The 14,950-nt window shown below is 36.0% G+C and overlaps 1 protein-coding gene across 4 annotated transcripts in view; it reads left to right on the forward strand.

Moving 5' to 3' along the window:
* The window catches only part of ATP13A3 (ATPase 13A3), a 92,173-nt gene that overhangs the window by 64,056 nt on the left and 13,167 nt on the right, over positions 1-14,950 (forward strand). For all 4 annotated transcript variants that reach the window (XM_059163108.1, XM_059163111.1, XM_059163109.1 and 1 more), the window contains 9 exons: positions 988-1,110; positions 1,193-1,272; positions 1,867-1,909; positions 1,995-2,104; positions 2,402-2,498; positions 3,342-3,414; positions 4,903-5,080; positions 6,520-6,707; positions 12,286-12,374. In XM_059163108.1, coding sequence (XP_059019091.1) covers positions 988-1,110; positions 1,193-1,272; positions 1,867-1,909; positions 1,995-2,104; positions 2,402-2,498; positions 3,342-3,414; positions 4,903-5,080; positions 6,520-6,707; positions 12,286-12,374 — 981 coding nt within the window. The remainder of the gene's footprint in view (positions 1-987; positions 1,111-1,192; positions 1,273-1,866; positions 1,910-1,994; positions 2,105-2,401; positions 2,499-3,341; positions 3,415-4,902; positions 5,081-6,519; positions 6,708-12,285; positions 12,375-14,950) is intronic.

Consider the following 14,950-nt stretch of genomic DNA (forward strand, 5'->3'; position numbering starts at 1 on the left):
GCACCATTTTAAAGAATGAAAATTCCAGATATTTATCCTATCTTAACCGTTTAAAGAAGATTTATTTGAGAGAGGAGAGAGAGTGTGTTAGAATGGGTGAGGGGGCAGAGGGAGAAAATCCCCAAACAGACTCCCTGCTGAGCTAGAAACCTGACACAGGGCTTGATCCCACCACCCATGAGATCACGACCTGAGCCGAAACCAAGAGTGGCCACTTAACAGACTGAGCTGCCTAGGCAGCTATTTTAAAAGTAATGATAAATGATGCAGGAGGTCTATAATATTTAGTCCATGTGTTATTTCATACCGAAGCTGATTTTTAGCCTTTGTTGGTTGGTTGGTTGTTTTTTAAATAACCACTATAGGTAGATTACCTTAAAACTGAATTTCCTTTTACTTTTAATAAACATTAAACTTTCATTGTTTTATGTAAATTATCAAATAAAAGAATTTCATTTTAGATCAAATATATATGTGATTTTTTTTTTAAATAAAGATTTTATTTATTTGACACAGAGAGAGTACAAGCAGGGGAAGAGCAGGTAGAGGCAGAGGGAGAAGCAGCCTCCCTTGCAGAGCAGGGACCCTCGATGCTGGGCTTGATTCCAGGACTCTTGGGATTATGAGCTGAGCCAAAGGCAGATGCTTAACCAACTAGGCCACCCAGGTACCCCTAGATCAAATGTATGTATGTATGTATTTATTTATTTTAAAAATTCTTTTAATTTTTATTTATTTATTTGACAGACAGAGAGAGATCACAAGTAGACAGAGAGGCAGGCAGAGAGAAGGGAGAAGCAGGCCCCTTGCCGAGCAGAGAGCCCAATGTGGGTCTTGATCCCAGGACCCTGAGATCATGACCTGAGCTGAAGGCAGAGGCTTAACCCATTGAGCCACCCAGGCGCCCCATAGATCAAATGTATTTAAAATAGGATTTTATTACTTGGTCTGGCTGCCTAAATATTGTTTTAAATGTCTCATACACAGGCTATTCCAATTAAACTGGTCCATGATAGCTTAGAGGATCTTCAGGTGACTCGTTACCATTTTGCAATGAATGGAAAATCATTTTCAGTGATACTAGAACATTTCCAAGACCTTGCTCCTAAGGTTAGTGACATGGGTTTATGTATGTGTGTGTTCACACGAATAAACTGTGAACAGTATTTTAAAGAAATTTATTTTTTTCCAGTTGATGTTGCATGGCACTGTGTTTGCTCGTATGGCACCTGATCAGAAGACACAATTAATAGAAGCATTGCAAAATGTAGAGTAAGTATTGTTTTTTTTTTTATTATTATTTTTATGGATTTTAATGTCATTTTCAAAACTGGAAAGGTAACTAATATTTCATGTATATAGTATTGTCATCTATCAGATAGGTGAGAGCTCTGAAGTGCCTTTTTAAAAGAGGTTCATGTGCTAATTTGTTTAGATAAAGTACAATATCTACAATTCCTTTTCCAGGTAATATCTGTAAGGTAGAGTTCATTTACTCAGCTTGTGGAAGTGACTTCATAGATTGTATAAATAATTATGTTTAAGTTTTAGTGTAAAAGTAGGTTACTAAAGACTGTACAGACCCAAGACCTTTGCTCTCAAGATAAGGAAATTGAGATGCCAGATGATAAACTGATTTGCCCAGCTTGTGACAGAAATGGGACAATAACCCAGGTCATTTGACTTGCAAGCTGATGCCATTTGCAAAAGCAACATGCCTGTAGTCCTTGCGATAAAAAGATTATTTAGTTCCAGTGGGGAGGTCTCAGTCTATTAGCTCTTCATAATAACACAGGAGGAATCTTAAGTTAAATGTTGTTTGTTTTAAAAAGGTAATCAAAATCTTAATGTAATTTTTGTTTCTAGTTACTTTGTTGGGATGTGCGGTGATGGTGCAAATGATTGTGGTGTAAGTATGGTTTTTGTGATTTATAATTCTTTAGTCTAAGTCACATTTATAAAAACTTAACCTCTTTTCTTCTTCAAACCACTAGGCTTTGAAGCGGGCACATGGAGGCATTTCGTTATCAGAGCTCGAGGCTTCAGTGGCGTCTCCCTTTACCTCCAAAACTCCTAGTATTTCCTGTGTGCCAAACCTTATCAGGTAGCACAAATTCAACATTATCTCTTTGTGATGTTCTCTGCTAACGTAGAAAAAAAATCATCATAGAAATTAATATAAATTCGTTGTGATGCTGTGTTAGTATATTCGATCTCTGACTTCATTAGCAGCGGGTCGCTACTCTTCATCTCTTTCAGGTTCTGCTTTAGTTTTGATCTTTTGGTAGAAGAGTGCTTTGTCATAGCTGTTGAATGTTGATGTTCATCAGTCAGGATATTACTGTGGTTTGGAAGAGGAGTTCAGATGCTTTTATTGATATGCCAACATTTGTTTTCCCAGGGAAGGCCGTGCTGCTTTAATGACTTCTTTCTGTGTGTTTAAATTCATGGCTTTGTACAGCATTATACAGTACTTCAGTGTTACTCTGCTATATTCCGTGAGTACTGACTTTGCTTACAGAGATGGTGCTTTTGTTAAGGCATTTAAACCAAAAAAATGGAGTATGTATGCATCCACTAATTAGGGAACTTACATAACTAACATCTATAAATTTTCCTTTAGTTTATTATATTTTGAGTAGCAGATTGAAAATCTCATTAATCTGGAATAGCATTTTCTTTAAGGCTGACAGTTTTGGCTAAAGCTCTGTGAGTAAAAGATGATTGTATTCTTATTTTTTTTGCCTTTAGCACAGATTGGGCATCTTTCTGAGAGCTCTTCAAAATGTTAAGCTGTGACATATTTCACATTTGTAGTTAATTCTGCTAAACATTTACAGAAAAAGGCCAGAATGAGAAAGATGTTTCAGTAGTAGTTTGTAGGACTTTATGCATTTGGAGAAAACTGTAAACGGTGATGTCTGTAGGTACTCCATCAGATTTTATAACTGAAGTGATCTCACTTTAGAATTTTCTCAAAACAAACAGTAGTGACATCCCCGGGAGTTTTTGTGAAGTTATCCCTTTCTACCATTTGTAGAAAGGATCAGAAGGGATGGTGTTAGATGGATATTAGGAAGCTTTGAGATACTAATTTCCAAGGGTGTTGAATATAATAAGTAAGAGCTTGTCAAAAAGCTTAAAAGATTTTACTATCAAAGGCAAATGTACTTTAATTTTTAAGCAGGTCCAAATATTACTTTAAAGTTGTTATTGATGGTGGGGGCTGGGGCGCGGTAGAGTGGGGGAACTAAAATCAGAGAAGAAAAATCTAAAGCCGGGGAAAGTGGTATAAAAATAGTTTCTGAAAACTAATTATGCTTTTAAAATTACTTTTGCAGATCTTAAGTAACCTAGGAGACTTCCAGTTTCTTTTCATTGATCTGGCAATCATTTTGGTAGTGGTATTTACAAGTGAGTAATTTGCTTTAGTATTGATTTAAAAGCATATGAAATTCTGATTAATTCCTTAAACTTTGATAAATTTATATCAATAATTATAACATAGGGCATACTTCTTTCCTGTAAATTCTTTTTTTTTTTTTTTATTTGCTCTCGTTGTTTTATTCTTCTTTCTCCATCTTTTTCTTCCACTGAGCAGAGTGCCTAGTGCAGGGCTTCATCCCAGGACCCTGGGATCATGACCTGAGCTGAAGGCAGGTGCCTAACCAACTGAGACACCCAGGCATCCCACTTAAATCTTTTTAAATCCAGAATATTACATCAGCCTTTCTTGGGGGACATCTTGGTGTTGACATTTATGAAAGAAGAGAAATCAGTTAAATGGATTTGTCTGGTCTGAAGTAGTCTCATTAGACTCAGGCTGTGAATTCTTGGAAGGAGTATGGTGGAAGTGATGCCATGTCCCTAGGTAGACCATATGAGGAAACAAAAGATAGTGGTTTATTTTGGTCTTTTGTTTATGTCAGAATAAATAATGATGTAATTGGATATGACCTGCTTAATCAAATAAAAATTCACAAGTCCATATTAGAAATAAGTAAGTAGGGAGAGAAGAGAAAGCTCTTCCTTAGATGAAAATGCAAACCGATAACTATAGAAGGAATGATGGACTTCAACCATGAAAATACACTGATCTGATTGACCTTTTAGGCCAGATGCTTCTTTTCTGTGCATTAGAGGATGCTTACGAGCATCTCTGGTCTCTACCTGCTGCTAGATGCCAGCAGCACTCCCCTGGTTTTGACAACCACGAATATCTCCAGACATTAACAGATGTTCTCTACAGGGCAAAATCATGTTGGTTGAGAACCAGTGAGTTAGACAATCTTTAGGGAATACTAAAACTGTCGAGTCAAAGTTTAATGAAGAACAGGATTTTTATATATCTTTTTACAAACTAATTACAAAAAGAAAAGCAGAAGTGTTACAGTAGAGAAACTTGGTGGACATCACCTTAATAAGTTATCAAAGCTTTTTTTGATTACTGTTCATATAGCTTTCAACCTTTGTTAATGTCTTCTTTGTGTGTGTGTGTGTTAATGTCTTAAGAGGAAGAAAATATGTCTTTTTACTATAGCTTTTTAATTAAATATTCAGAAATAAATTCTTAAACATAGTTAACATATAAACTTAACATATAAGCACGGTAATGTTATAGTTTATATGTTTATGTTTAATATTCTTTTTACTTGTACTGGTATTTCTCTGAAATTCAGTAGGCTAATGTAAAAGTACTTGGTGAGATACTTTAGAAAAAGCCTAAATTGTTTACTTTTACAGATGACTTAAATATGCATGACATTTGGCTTGGATTTTGGACATTTTTCATATTAAAGATTTGTTAGACAAAAATGAATTTAAGTTCCTAAGTGAATCTGATTATGTATTACATAACAACTATATAGATAAAAACTTCTCCCCTTTTCCTTCTCATTATAGTGAGTTTAAATCCTGCCTGGAAGGAACTCGTGGCGCAAAGACCACCCTCAGGTCTTATATCTGGGGCCCTTCTCTTCTCCGTTTTGTCTCAGATCATCATCTGCATTGGATTTCAATCTTTGGGGTTTTTTTGGGTCAAGCAGCAACCTTGGTATGAAGTATGGCAGCCACAGTCAGAGTAAGTTGGTCAATCCATTTAAAAAATCTGTGGAATGTGTGTAACATATATGCATAGTAGAAATAAGTTTTAGAATTTATATAAATTTTGCAGGCAGCTTGATTAAACAATTAAGTTATTTGGCCTATATTTGTCTTTATATCATTGTAACTCCTTTTATTTTTAGAAAGATGGTCAGGCAGTTTCTTCATAATCATTACCAAGAAGGGGATATCGAACCAGTTTCTTAATTAGCTACTGAGCTTATCTGTGAAATGAGAGCATTGAAATTAATCAGTGTTCTCTTCTCTAAACCCAGAATGTTTGTCCATCTAACTTTTCTACCCCAGACCTAGGAAGTGACATTTTAAAATCTGAAAAAACTTATAAAAAAAAAAAAGAAAAACAAAAAAACACCAAGTGCTTCTCTTATTTATGGGTAGAGTGTTCTGTCAGTCACAGATTATAACATTAGTTTAATTAATTAAATGTATAAGCTGGGGTCCCTGGGTGGCTCAGTCAGTTAAGCATCTCATTCTTGATCTTAGCTTAGGTCTTGATATCAGGGTTGCAAAAAACAAAACAACATGTAAGGTATACCCTGAGGTAATTTTGTAGAATTACATTTTTAGATACAAACATTATAGCTTGCTTGATGAAGGGACTAAAAGTTGTCTTTAAAAGTTTTGGGAAACTGAAAAATTTAACATTAATGTTTGCCTATATGTACATATGTACATATAAACACTGCAATGCAAAGGAATAGATGGAATTGTTCTGGAGAATCTTTCCAGAATTCATTTGTAGCAGATTAACATTTTGTTACTACTTGCCTGTGCTTATGTAACTAATGTTTTGGTAATAGGTGTGATACATGTTTGACAGTTGTGCCCACTGGAAGCAGAGCTGAGAGAGTACCACAGCCACAGAATACTGACAGTACTCAGTGCTTTGCTGGACATCTACACGAGTTATCTTACTCCCCACAGAAACCCTGTGATAGTGCAGGTGATACCCACCCTTACAGGCCAGGAAATGGGGGCTTAAAAATTTAATAATTCCTTGGTTAAACTAAAAAGTGGTAGGGCTAAGATCAAACTTAAGGTCTGTGAACCTTTACCATGTTAAAATGACTCCCAAAATTTAGCTGTGTCTTTTTAAAAAATTTTAATTTTAGTATAGTCAATGTACAGTGTGATATTAGTTTCATCTCCAAGTTTAAAAAGTAAGAGGGACTTGTTAAATATGATTGGAATTAACTGATTGGAATATAACTAAGGAGAAGAGACCCTTAACACTCTGTTGCCTGTTCTGTATGTTTTACCTTGATATTGTTGGATCTTTTCCTATAAAAACCTTATTTCTGTTAATGGGAGTGATTTAGGATAGTTAAGGTAAAGTTGGTTCCTTTTGGAAAATGAGTATTGTATTTAGTAATGTAAAAATGTTTTGTGTTCTAGTGCTTGTAATACAACGAGAAGTCTATATTGGAATTCTTCACATTTGTACAATGAAAGCAATGTTGATACACATAATATTCAAAATTATGAAAATACCACAGTATTTTTTATCTCCAGTTTTCAGTACCTCATAGTGGCAATTGCCTTTTCAAAAGGAAAACCCTTCAGGCAGCCTTGCTACAAGAATTGTAAGTTTGGCATTTGTGATTTTTATCCTGCTTTCTTTCTTTAAAAATAATATAAGAAGAGTAGAGTTGAAATTGTTCTTTCAAAGTGAAATGGGTCTTCACATAAAATGAACCTAGTGATTTAGATGTTTACTGTCTTGTTTTGTTCTCATGGTAGCTGCCACTCTAAAGTTGAAAATTAAAGCCACCAGTTCTAAACAATCCTGGTTTTCACATACTGTTGCTTCTGGCTCCAGCTTTTATTTTTACAGCCCATTGCAGACAGAGTTAGAATTAGGAACAGGAACAGAGGTTCTTCAGTTGGAACAGTGGGTATTATACTTTGCTTCTGGGTGGTCTGCACAGTGCCAGCTGTCTTTGTCATCATTCTTGATACTGGCACAGACATTATTCACCTGGAATTCTTCATTGGTGTCACCTTTCCATCCACTGCTGAAAGTGTCAGTAAAATGGAGTCTTGTGCCTATGTAGACTCATCTAACTATGGCAGTAGGAGATAGCTTCTCTATTGATCAAAACTAGGGTTTATGGGGAAAAAAATCAGTTACTGTGTATAAAGTGCTAATTTTTTTAAAAATTGAGAATATACTATTAATATGTGGGACAACTTAATTTTTTTCATAAAGAACTTTAGATTTTTGCAGTATTTTAGAATAAATAGTAGTCATTCTTTTGCTGTAGTTAGAAAGAAATGCCGGTGTTCTGGTTGGCAGACTGTCAGGTCACAGAAGTATAAGTAACATCTGCTAGCATCTCTATCTCATGAGGGTTTACAAAGCATTTTCCCATATGTCTTATTTATTCTTCTACACTATGTGGTTTGTAGGTTACATTTTATTAGTTTCTGTTTTGGACAGGTTAAGACTGTTCACCTATCAGTAATATTGAAATCTGTTTTTACTTTTTACTTTTTTTTTTTTTTAAAAAAACTGATACTGGGCACCTGGGTGGTGCAGTTGGTTGAGCCTCCAACTGACTCTTGACAGCTTGGGTCGTGATTTCAGGGTCATGGGATTGAGCCCCACATCAGTCTGCGCAGAGTTCGGAGTCTGCTTAGGATTCTCTCTTTTCCTCTCCCTCTGCCCCTGCCCCCTCCAAATAAATAGATCTTGAAAAAACAAAACAAAACAAAAATCCATTATCTAAAAAGCAGAATCTGTATTACTGAGAGCCATATTGGAAGCATGTTTTGGGACAAAAATCCTTCCATAGAAGGTCAGTCACTTCTTCTTCTAAGAGTACTTCATAACTGAAGTTAGCTTTGGTTAAAGTGAACTTAATTAAAATTGACATACATGTTTTGTTTTTAGTTCCATGTTTTTATATTTCAAGGAAGCATGCCCAGGTGTGGCTAAAACATCTATCAGAGAATAATGCTTTCTTTATATAAGAAAACTGGTGTTTAGACTGTTTGATAAGTAAGACGGCGATGTCAGTGAAGTTAGAGATCTAAGTAAATCCACCCTATCCATGCTTCTCCAGTTAAAAAAAAAAAAAAGATTATTAATTGCCTGTTTTTAAAATGTATTTTTTGTATCATTTGGAAAATTTTAAAAAAAATTAAAGGCTTTGTATTCTCATTTAATTTTGTATTAAGATATTTTGTATTTGCAGTTAGTTTCAAATTGACTTCAATAAGTAGTAAACTCAGTTGTTGATCACTGGACTATTTTTTTAAAACCTAGTATTAAAAATTATGTTTAGCAAAAATACAGCCACAAGGGACGCCTGGGTGGCTCAGTCGGTTAAGCTGCCGCCTTCAGCTCGGGTAGTGATTCTAGGCTCCTGGGATCAAGTCCTGCATCGAGCTCCTTGCTCAGCGGGGAGCCTGCTTCTCTCTGGGACGCCTGGGTGGCTCGGTGGGTTGGGCCGCTGCCTTCGGCTAGGGTGGTGATCTCAGGGTCCTGGGATTGAGTACCGCATCCGGCTCTCTGCTCAGCAGGGAGCCTGCTTCCCTTCTCTCTCTCTCTCTCTCTCTCTCTCTCTCTCTCTCTGCCTGCCTCTCCATCTACTTGTGATCTCTCTCTGTCAAATAAATAAGTAAAATCTTAAAAAAAAAAAAATACAGCCACAAAACCTTTGTCCTAAATACAGATAGCTTGTGTGTGTTTGTTGGTGGATAAACAGAGTGCATGCTGTCTTAAAACATGCCTCCTAAAAAATAAAATAGAAACACTAAAGACAACGTAAATGTATTTTGCTTATTTTCACATCTTGTTTCTGTCTCTTATTGGAGCCCCTTAATCTTGGAGTTATTGATGAATAAAGAAAGTGATAAAATAAAGTCTAGGGTGCCTGAGTGGCTCAGTGGGTTAAAGCCTCTGCCTTCAGCTCAGGTCATGATCCCAGGGTCCTGGGATCAAGCCCTGCATCGGGCTCTGTTCAGCAGGGAGCCTGCTTCCCTCTCTCTCTCTGCCTGCCTCTCTGCCTACTTATGATCTCTGTCTGTCAAATAAATAAATAAAATCTTAAAAAAAAAAAAAAAAGAAATAAAGTCTAACTGTATAACGTAATGTGTAAAGTATAAATAAGACTGGGAATGAATGGGGAGAGGTTAAGGCTTTGCTAGAGCTGACATTAGTTTTTCATTTTCTCCTTTAGAATTGACAGCCGTTCTTTGTTAGGACTTGCTGGTTGCTGTTCTTTATATCTAAGCAGTGAAATGTATTAAACCTATTTTGAGATTATTGTTTTTTAAAAATTAAATCTCAATCTCAGGCATTTCAGGCATTCTCATCAGAAGGTTTTTGTTCTCTCCCACTGGTTGGATTCTGAATTAAACTGAATTTCAGTCTGCGGTGACCCATTTTCAGCTTTAGCTTAGCCCAGTTCTATTTTCTCCTTTAACCATGCTGTCATTTCAAGGACCATGATGATATGGACTTAATTCTTACATTGTCATTTAACTAGATGTGATCTCTTGGGATTTAGCTTTGGTTTTTGCTACAGTTTCTTACTTGCCTCCTGTAACTTTCTGCTTGTGACACCGAAGTCCTTTCTCAGTCTGTGAAGATGTTACTGCTGAACTGCTAGTGTCTCCTCTTCAGGGTCTATGCATGTTTTTTCCTGTTCCTCTGCCATGTCTGAATTGGGTGGAGCAGATACCTAGAGGCCTTGCAGGATAAGGTGGCCTTTCAAAGACTTGAAACTTGTGGTTATAGGTTAGAATACTCCAGTTCATATTTTTGAGGAAGGAACAGCAAGAGGAGTATATATCAAAATCATGAACGAGTATTGTAGGTTTATTTATTCTGTGCAAGGTTTTATTTTTGAGTCATATACTAAGGGGAATGAGCATAAAGGAAATCCTTTATGGTGCCTGATTTTGATGCCATATTCCATCAAAACCATCTGGTATCATTAACAAGTCTGTGATGCCGTAAGTTGGGACATATTTAATAATAATAACTTGAATTTACAAATGATTTGCATTTTAAGGACCAAGTCTGTTCTTCCTTATGGTATTCTCATCATATCCCCATCTTATTAGTTCAAATACCTTGACTCCTAAGGACTTGTTCATGTTCACACGCTTTGTGGTAGAATCTGAATTTGTAATGTGCAGAACATTCTTCGCTGATCTCCAGTCACCACCAACACAGGATTTGTTTTGATTGCTGTGTTCTCGTGAAGAGTATTACTTGTACTTCAGTAGCAGTGCCAGGACTGTCTAGGAGCAGAGAGCACAGTCTACTAGAAGATGAAAGCCTGATTTTCCCATCTTGGTTTCTCTGTTGATCTTTTCATTTCAGTGTTTATATACATCTGTCAGCCATGCATTGTTGCTGTCATATTCCTTTGAACAGCACGCCTCTTTTTCTCCCCTGGCTAAACAAAGGAGAGGTTTAATTACTTATTTTCTGCTTCACATGGAAATCTTGGTGGGTTTTTGGAGGTGTGATCAGAGGGAGTGGCTCTAGGAGAAAGACAGGAAAATTTGAGAAATACTGTTGAGGTGGATGTAAGAAGTTTGTGAGCCTGAGTAAAAAAATGTTTTCTGGCAATATATCAGAAACTAGATAACAAATCTATTTTGCTTATAGCTGTAAAAATGCAGTAAGATTTGGAAAATACTCAATATGGGCTATTACTGTTTTGAAATAACTTTTTCTGTCTCTATGTCTCTCTATTTGTATTCTCTAGCATTTGTATTCTGACCATTTCTTCTTGTCCTTTTTCTGATTTTGTTTTATGTGTGTTTCTGTACTCCCAACTAGCACTTTCTAAACACTTTAACTGTCCATAATAACTATTTGAGTTAATTTACATGTTGCTTTGGTTGCTACATTTATAGAATAGAATATTATATTTCCCATTTACAGTTTAATAATACTTTTTTAAAAAATAAAAATTGAAGGAAAAAAAGTTTTTACAAATCTAACATGTGTTGTAAATTCTTTATCCTCTTGGTCAGTGACTCAAAGTAAAAGTTTCCCCCCTTTGGCATGAATGTTAATAGAACTTCCAGCCTAAGTTGTTAAAGCAATAAATATGTATATTAATGTATATATACAAAATAACTATATAATACACTGTTATTTCTGTGGGACAGTAAATATTGGCCTGTGGTTTTGAACTGACATAATAACAGTTTTTTTTTATTTATAAATGGCTCCTACATTTAAAAATAGTATGAGATCCTTTTATAGTCCATAAAATAGGATATTAACTTCTTTACCAAATCTGAAGCCTCTATGATAAAATTTTAGTTTTACATGGTTTTATTAAATTACAATAACATTTAAGTTTCAAGATGACCTGAAATAAGAACTTGTAAATAAATATCCAAGCCAAAGAAAAAAGGGGAAAATGTTGGGGAATGTTAGTATAGTGGGGAAATTTCTGATCATTAAGGCTCATTATATAAGAGTATGCTTATACAAGTTCAGATGAATGCTTGTACGTACACAGTTAACAGAATGGCCATGAGCAGGGAGTTTTATTTTTGAGTTAGGAAAGTAATGCAAAGTACTGCTTGATTGAACTTAACATTCCCAGCTACTGCAGCAAGTGGTGATCCCACATTTAAAACAGTAAATCAGTTCAGATTCTGGATTTTAGTTAACATTTTCTTTGGAAATATTTTTACAGAGGAGGTCATTGAGAAAGTAGGATTCATTTGACAGAAATATGGTCAAACTAGAATGCCTTTATTTAGGATTATAGCTTACCCAATACTAGGAATAAATGTTGTTCAGTACTTTCATAGTTAACAGTAATTAGTGCATACCTCTTTTAAATGATAATCTCATTTTGCTGTACATAGTCTAGTCTCCTGTCTTTGAATTATATATGGGCTTGATTATCTTACAGAGTAGCTATCTATGGGAAAAAGAGAAATAAATGTCCATAAAGGTCTGTCTTTTACTTTTATAAATGCTGTATCACATAAGTGAAATCTTTGAGCCTAAATAATGTACTATACTCTAGAAAATAACATAAAACAGACTTTATATACTTCACCAACCTAAATAGATATATTCAAAACCAAATTTAAGATTGCTAGTATGCCAGTTGTATTAATATGCATTTTTATTTTAAGGAACTTCTAATTTAATTGTTTTACTTTCTTTTTCAGATTTTTTTGTTGTGTCTGTGATGATTTTGTATGTTTTCATATTACTCATCATGTTGCATCCAGTTGCCTCTATTGACCAGGTTCTTCAGGTAAGGGTTCAGCACATCAGTTACTACTGGTTGTCTGAGGACGATGATAAGTAGGGTAGCAGCAGTAAGGCAGTAATAGAAAATGATGCGTTAGTATTACATGATACTTACACAGCCAAATGGGACTTTTGGAGGTTTGCTAGGACTTAGGATCTACTCTCTCCTTTGCTCTCTTATTACTGGGGACAGAGGTTGTTTTCTCCATAATCTTTTGCTTCTGAATTTTCTAAAATGCAGTTATATTAACCCATATGTAACCTGAAAAGAATAAAGAACATAATTGAAACAACAGCTTTGAGTCTAGCTGATATTTTAAGTTTCTTTCCTGTTTCTTCAGTCTTTGCTTCTGGTTCCCTTTCCTTGTCTACAAACAAATGTTCCTTGGTCTTTAAAAATAAAGAACTTGGACTCTGTTTCTTGATCTGTCCCTTCTCAACCTACTTCATGAATAGTCTGTACCTACTGCCTCTTCACTGTCCACTGAGTTCATCTTTTCATTAAAAACTTCATGATGAAATACTTGTTCTGTATATTAAATTGTTGAGCACAAGAGTAATAAAAATAACATCCACGAGTTCATTATCCAACTGAAATCATTAACATTACCAACACCAGTAAGGCACTATAGCATACCCTTCTCCAAACACCCTGAGGGAACCACCCTTCTCATTTTTTCTCTCATTATACACTTACCATACTCTATGAAGCCGGAGAGATAGTTTTGCTTGCTTTTAACTTGTATGACAGTGGTGTCTTACTGTTTGAATTTTTCTGGAATTGCTTTTTCCCATTAGCACTATTTTTAAGATGAGTCTGTGTTGGTGCGTTTCATTTTCACTACTCTGTAGTACGGCATTACAGGAGTATACTTACAGTCTTTCCCGGGCTCATAGTTGGTTTGTCTCAGGTACAAGCAGCTGTGTTACTGAACTTAGAAGAGGATGACAGTTTATCGTCTGAACCAGCAGTGTGTATATGAGTTTGTTTTCCCATGTGCTTCATTGAGGGATTTAGATAAGCACTTGAAGCAAAAGAAGAAGACAGAAGAAAATCCATTTTTGTTTCTCTTCTGCCGCATGTGTCTTCAACTTCACATTATTTCTTGAAAGAGTGCAGCATTTGACTCACCTCTCACACACTCATCAAATAGTTTGGCTTCTACCCCTACCAGTCTAATGAAATTGCCCTGGTCAAGGGCATTAACAGCTTTCTTCTTAAATCCAGTGGACTTGTCCTTTTAGTTTTTTTCCAGCCTTACTTGACCACTTTTCAGTTTTTGACAAGTTAGGCAGTCATTCTCGAGACTATAATTTTGTAATGCTGTACTCCCTTCTGATTTTTTTTTCTACCCCTAGGACTCCTTGTTCTTAGTCTTCATGGTGGTTCCAGACTCTCCTTCTATTCCTTAAATGTTAATGTTTCACACAGTCCCATTGTTCTTCATGTTACTCTGTATATTTGGATGAGCTCATCTGTAGTGCTGGCTTCCCCCTCAGTATCTTCTGTATTGGCCTAGCTCTCACAACTGAGCTTTAAAATTGAATATCCACTGACATACTGAATATTATACACATGGTTCACCTGTCAGTTCTCTCATTCAGCATCTTTATAATTAAGCTTATCCTCATGTTCTCCCTCAACCCTGCTTTTGTTTTTTTTTTGGTACCACTGTTTATCCAAGTTGGAAGTGTGTGTATATGTGTACTTATCTTCTTTGCATGGTCAGTCAGTTGCTAGATTCTCTGTTTTCTTACTCTCAGTCTATTTTAGCTTTGCTCCATCCCATTTCCTCACAATACTTTTAACACCAAATGTGTTAATTCTCCAACTCTGGACACCAACCAGGTATCTTACAATTCAGTTCTGATACAGACTACCTGGAATTAGCACAGACCCTACAAGTTAAGGGCTCTGTCTCACAAGAGTGCTCCCCAACTTCAGATACCAGTTGAAAGTCCCAAGTCATCCATCCCCTGTACTTCTGACTAATTAGCTATAAATCAGGGTTCCTAGAACTTCCTTCTCAGGTTTGATAATTTGCTGTAAAACTCAGGTTAACACTTATTATTTATTGGTTTATAATAAAGGTACAGACATACGACTAGATGAAGAGGCAGATAGGCCCAAGTCTGAAAGAGTCTGGAGCATAAGAGCTTCTGTCTTTGTGAAGTCGGAATGTACTACCCTCTCAGTACATGGATGTGTTGACCAAAGCAGAAGCTCTCTAAACCCTGACGTTTTAGGGATTTTTTTTTTAAAGGAGGCTTCATCATGTCATGGTCAATTATTAATTCAGTCTCCAGCCCCTCTCCCTTCCGAGGAGGATGGGGCCGAAAGTTCCAAGCTTCTAATCAGGGCTTAGTCTTTCTGATGACCAGGCCCCATCCTGAAGTCATCCAGGAGCCCACCAAGAGTAGCCTAATTAGAATAAAAAACATGATCCCCAGGAAATTCTGGGGCATTTAGAAGCTCAGGATAAGACATTTCTGTTGCCACAAGACCAAATATATATTTATTATTTTGTGCCCCCATCACTAGTTTTGACTTCCATCATCTTGTCTTGATCACTATAGGAG

The sequence above is a fragment of the Mustela lutreola genome, chromosome 2 (assembly GCF_030435805.1).
Source record: "Mustela lutreola isolate mMusLut2 chromosome 2, mMusLut2.pri, whole genome shotgun sequence".
Classification (NCBI taxonomy): Eukaryota; Metazoa; Chordata; class Mammalia; order Carnivora; family Mustelidae; genus Mustela; species Mustela lutreola.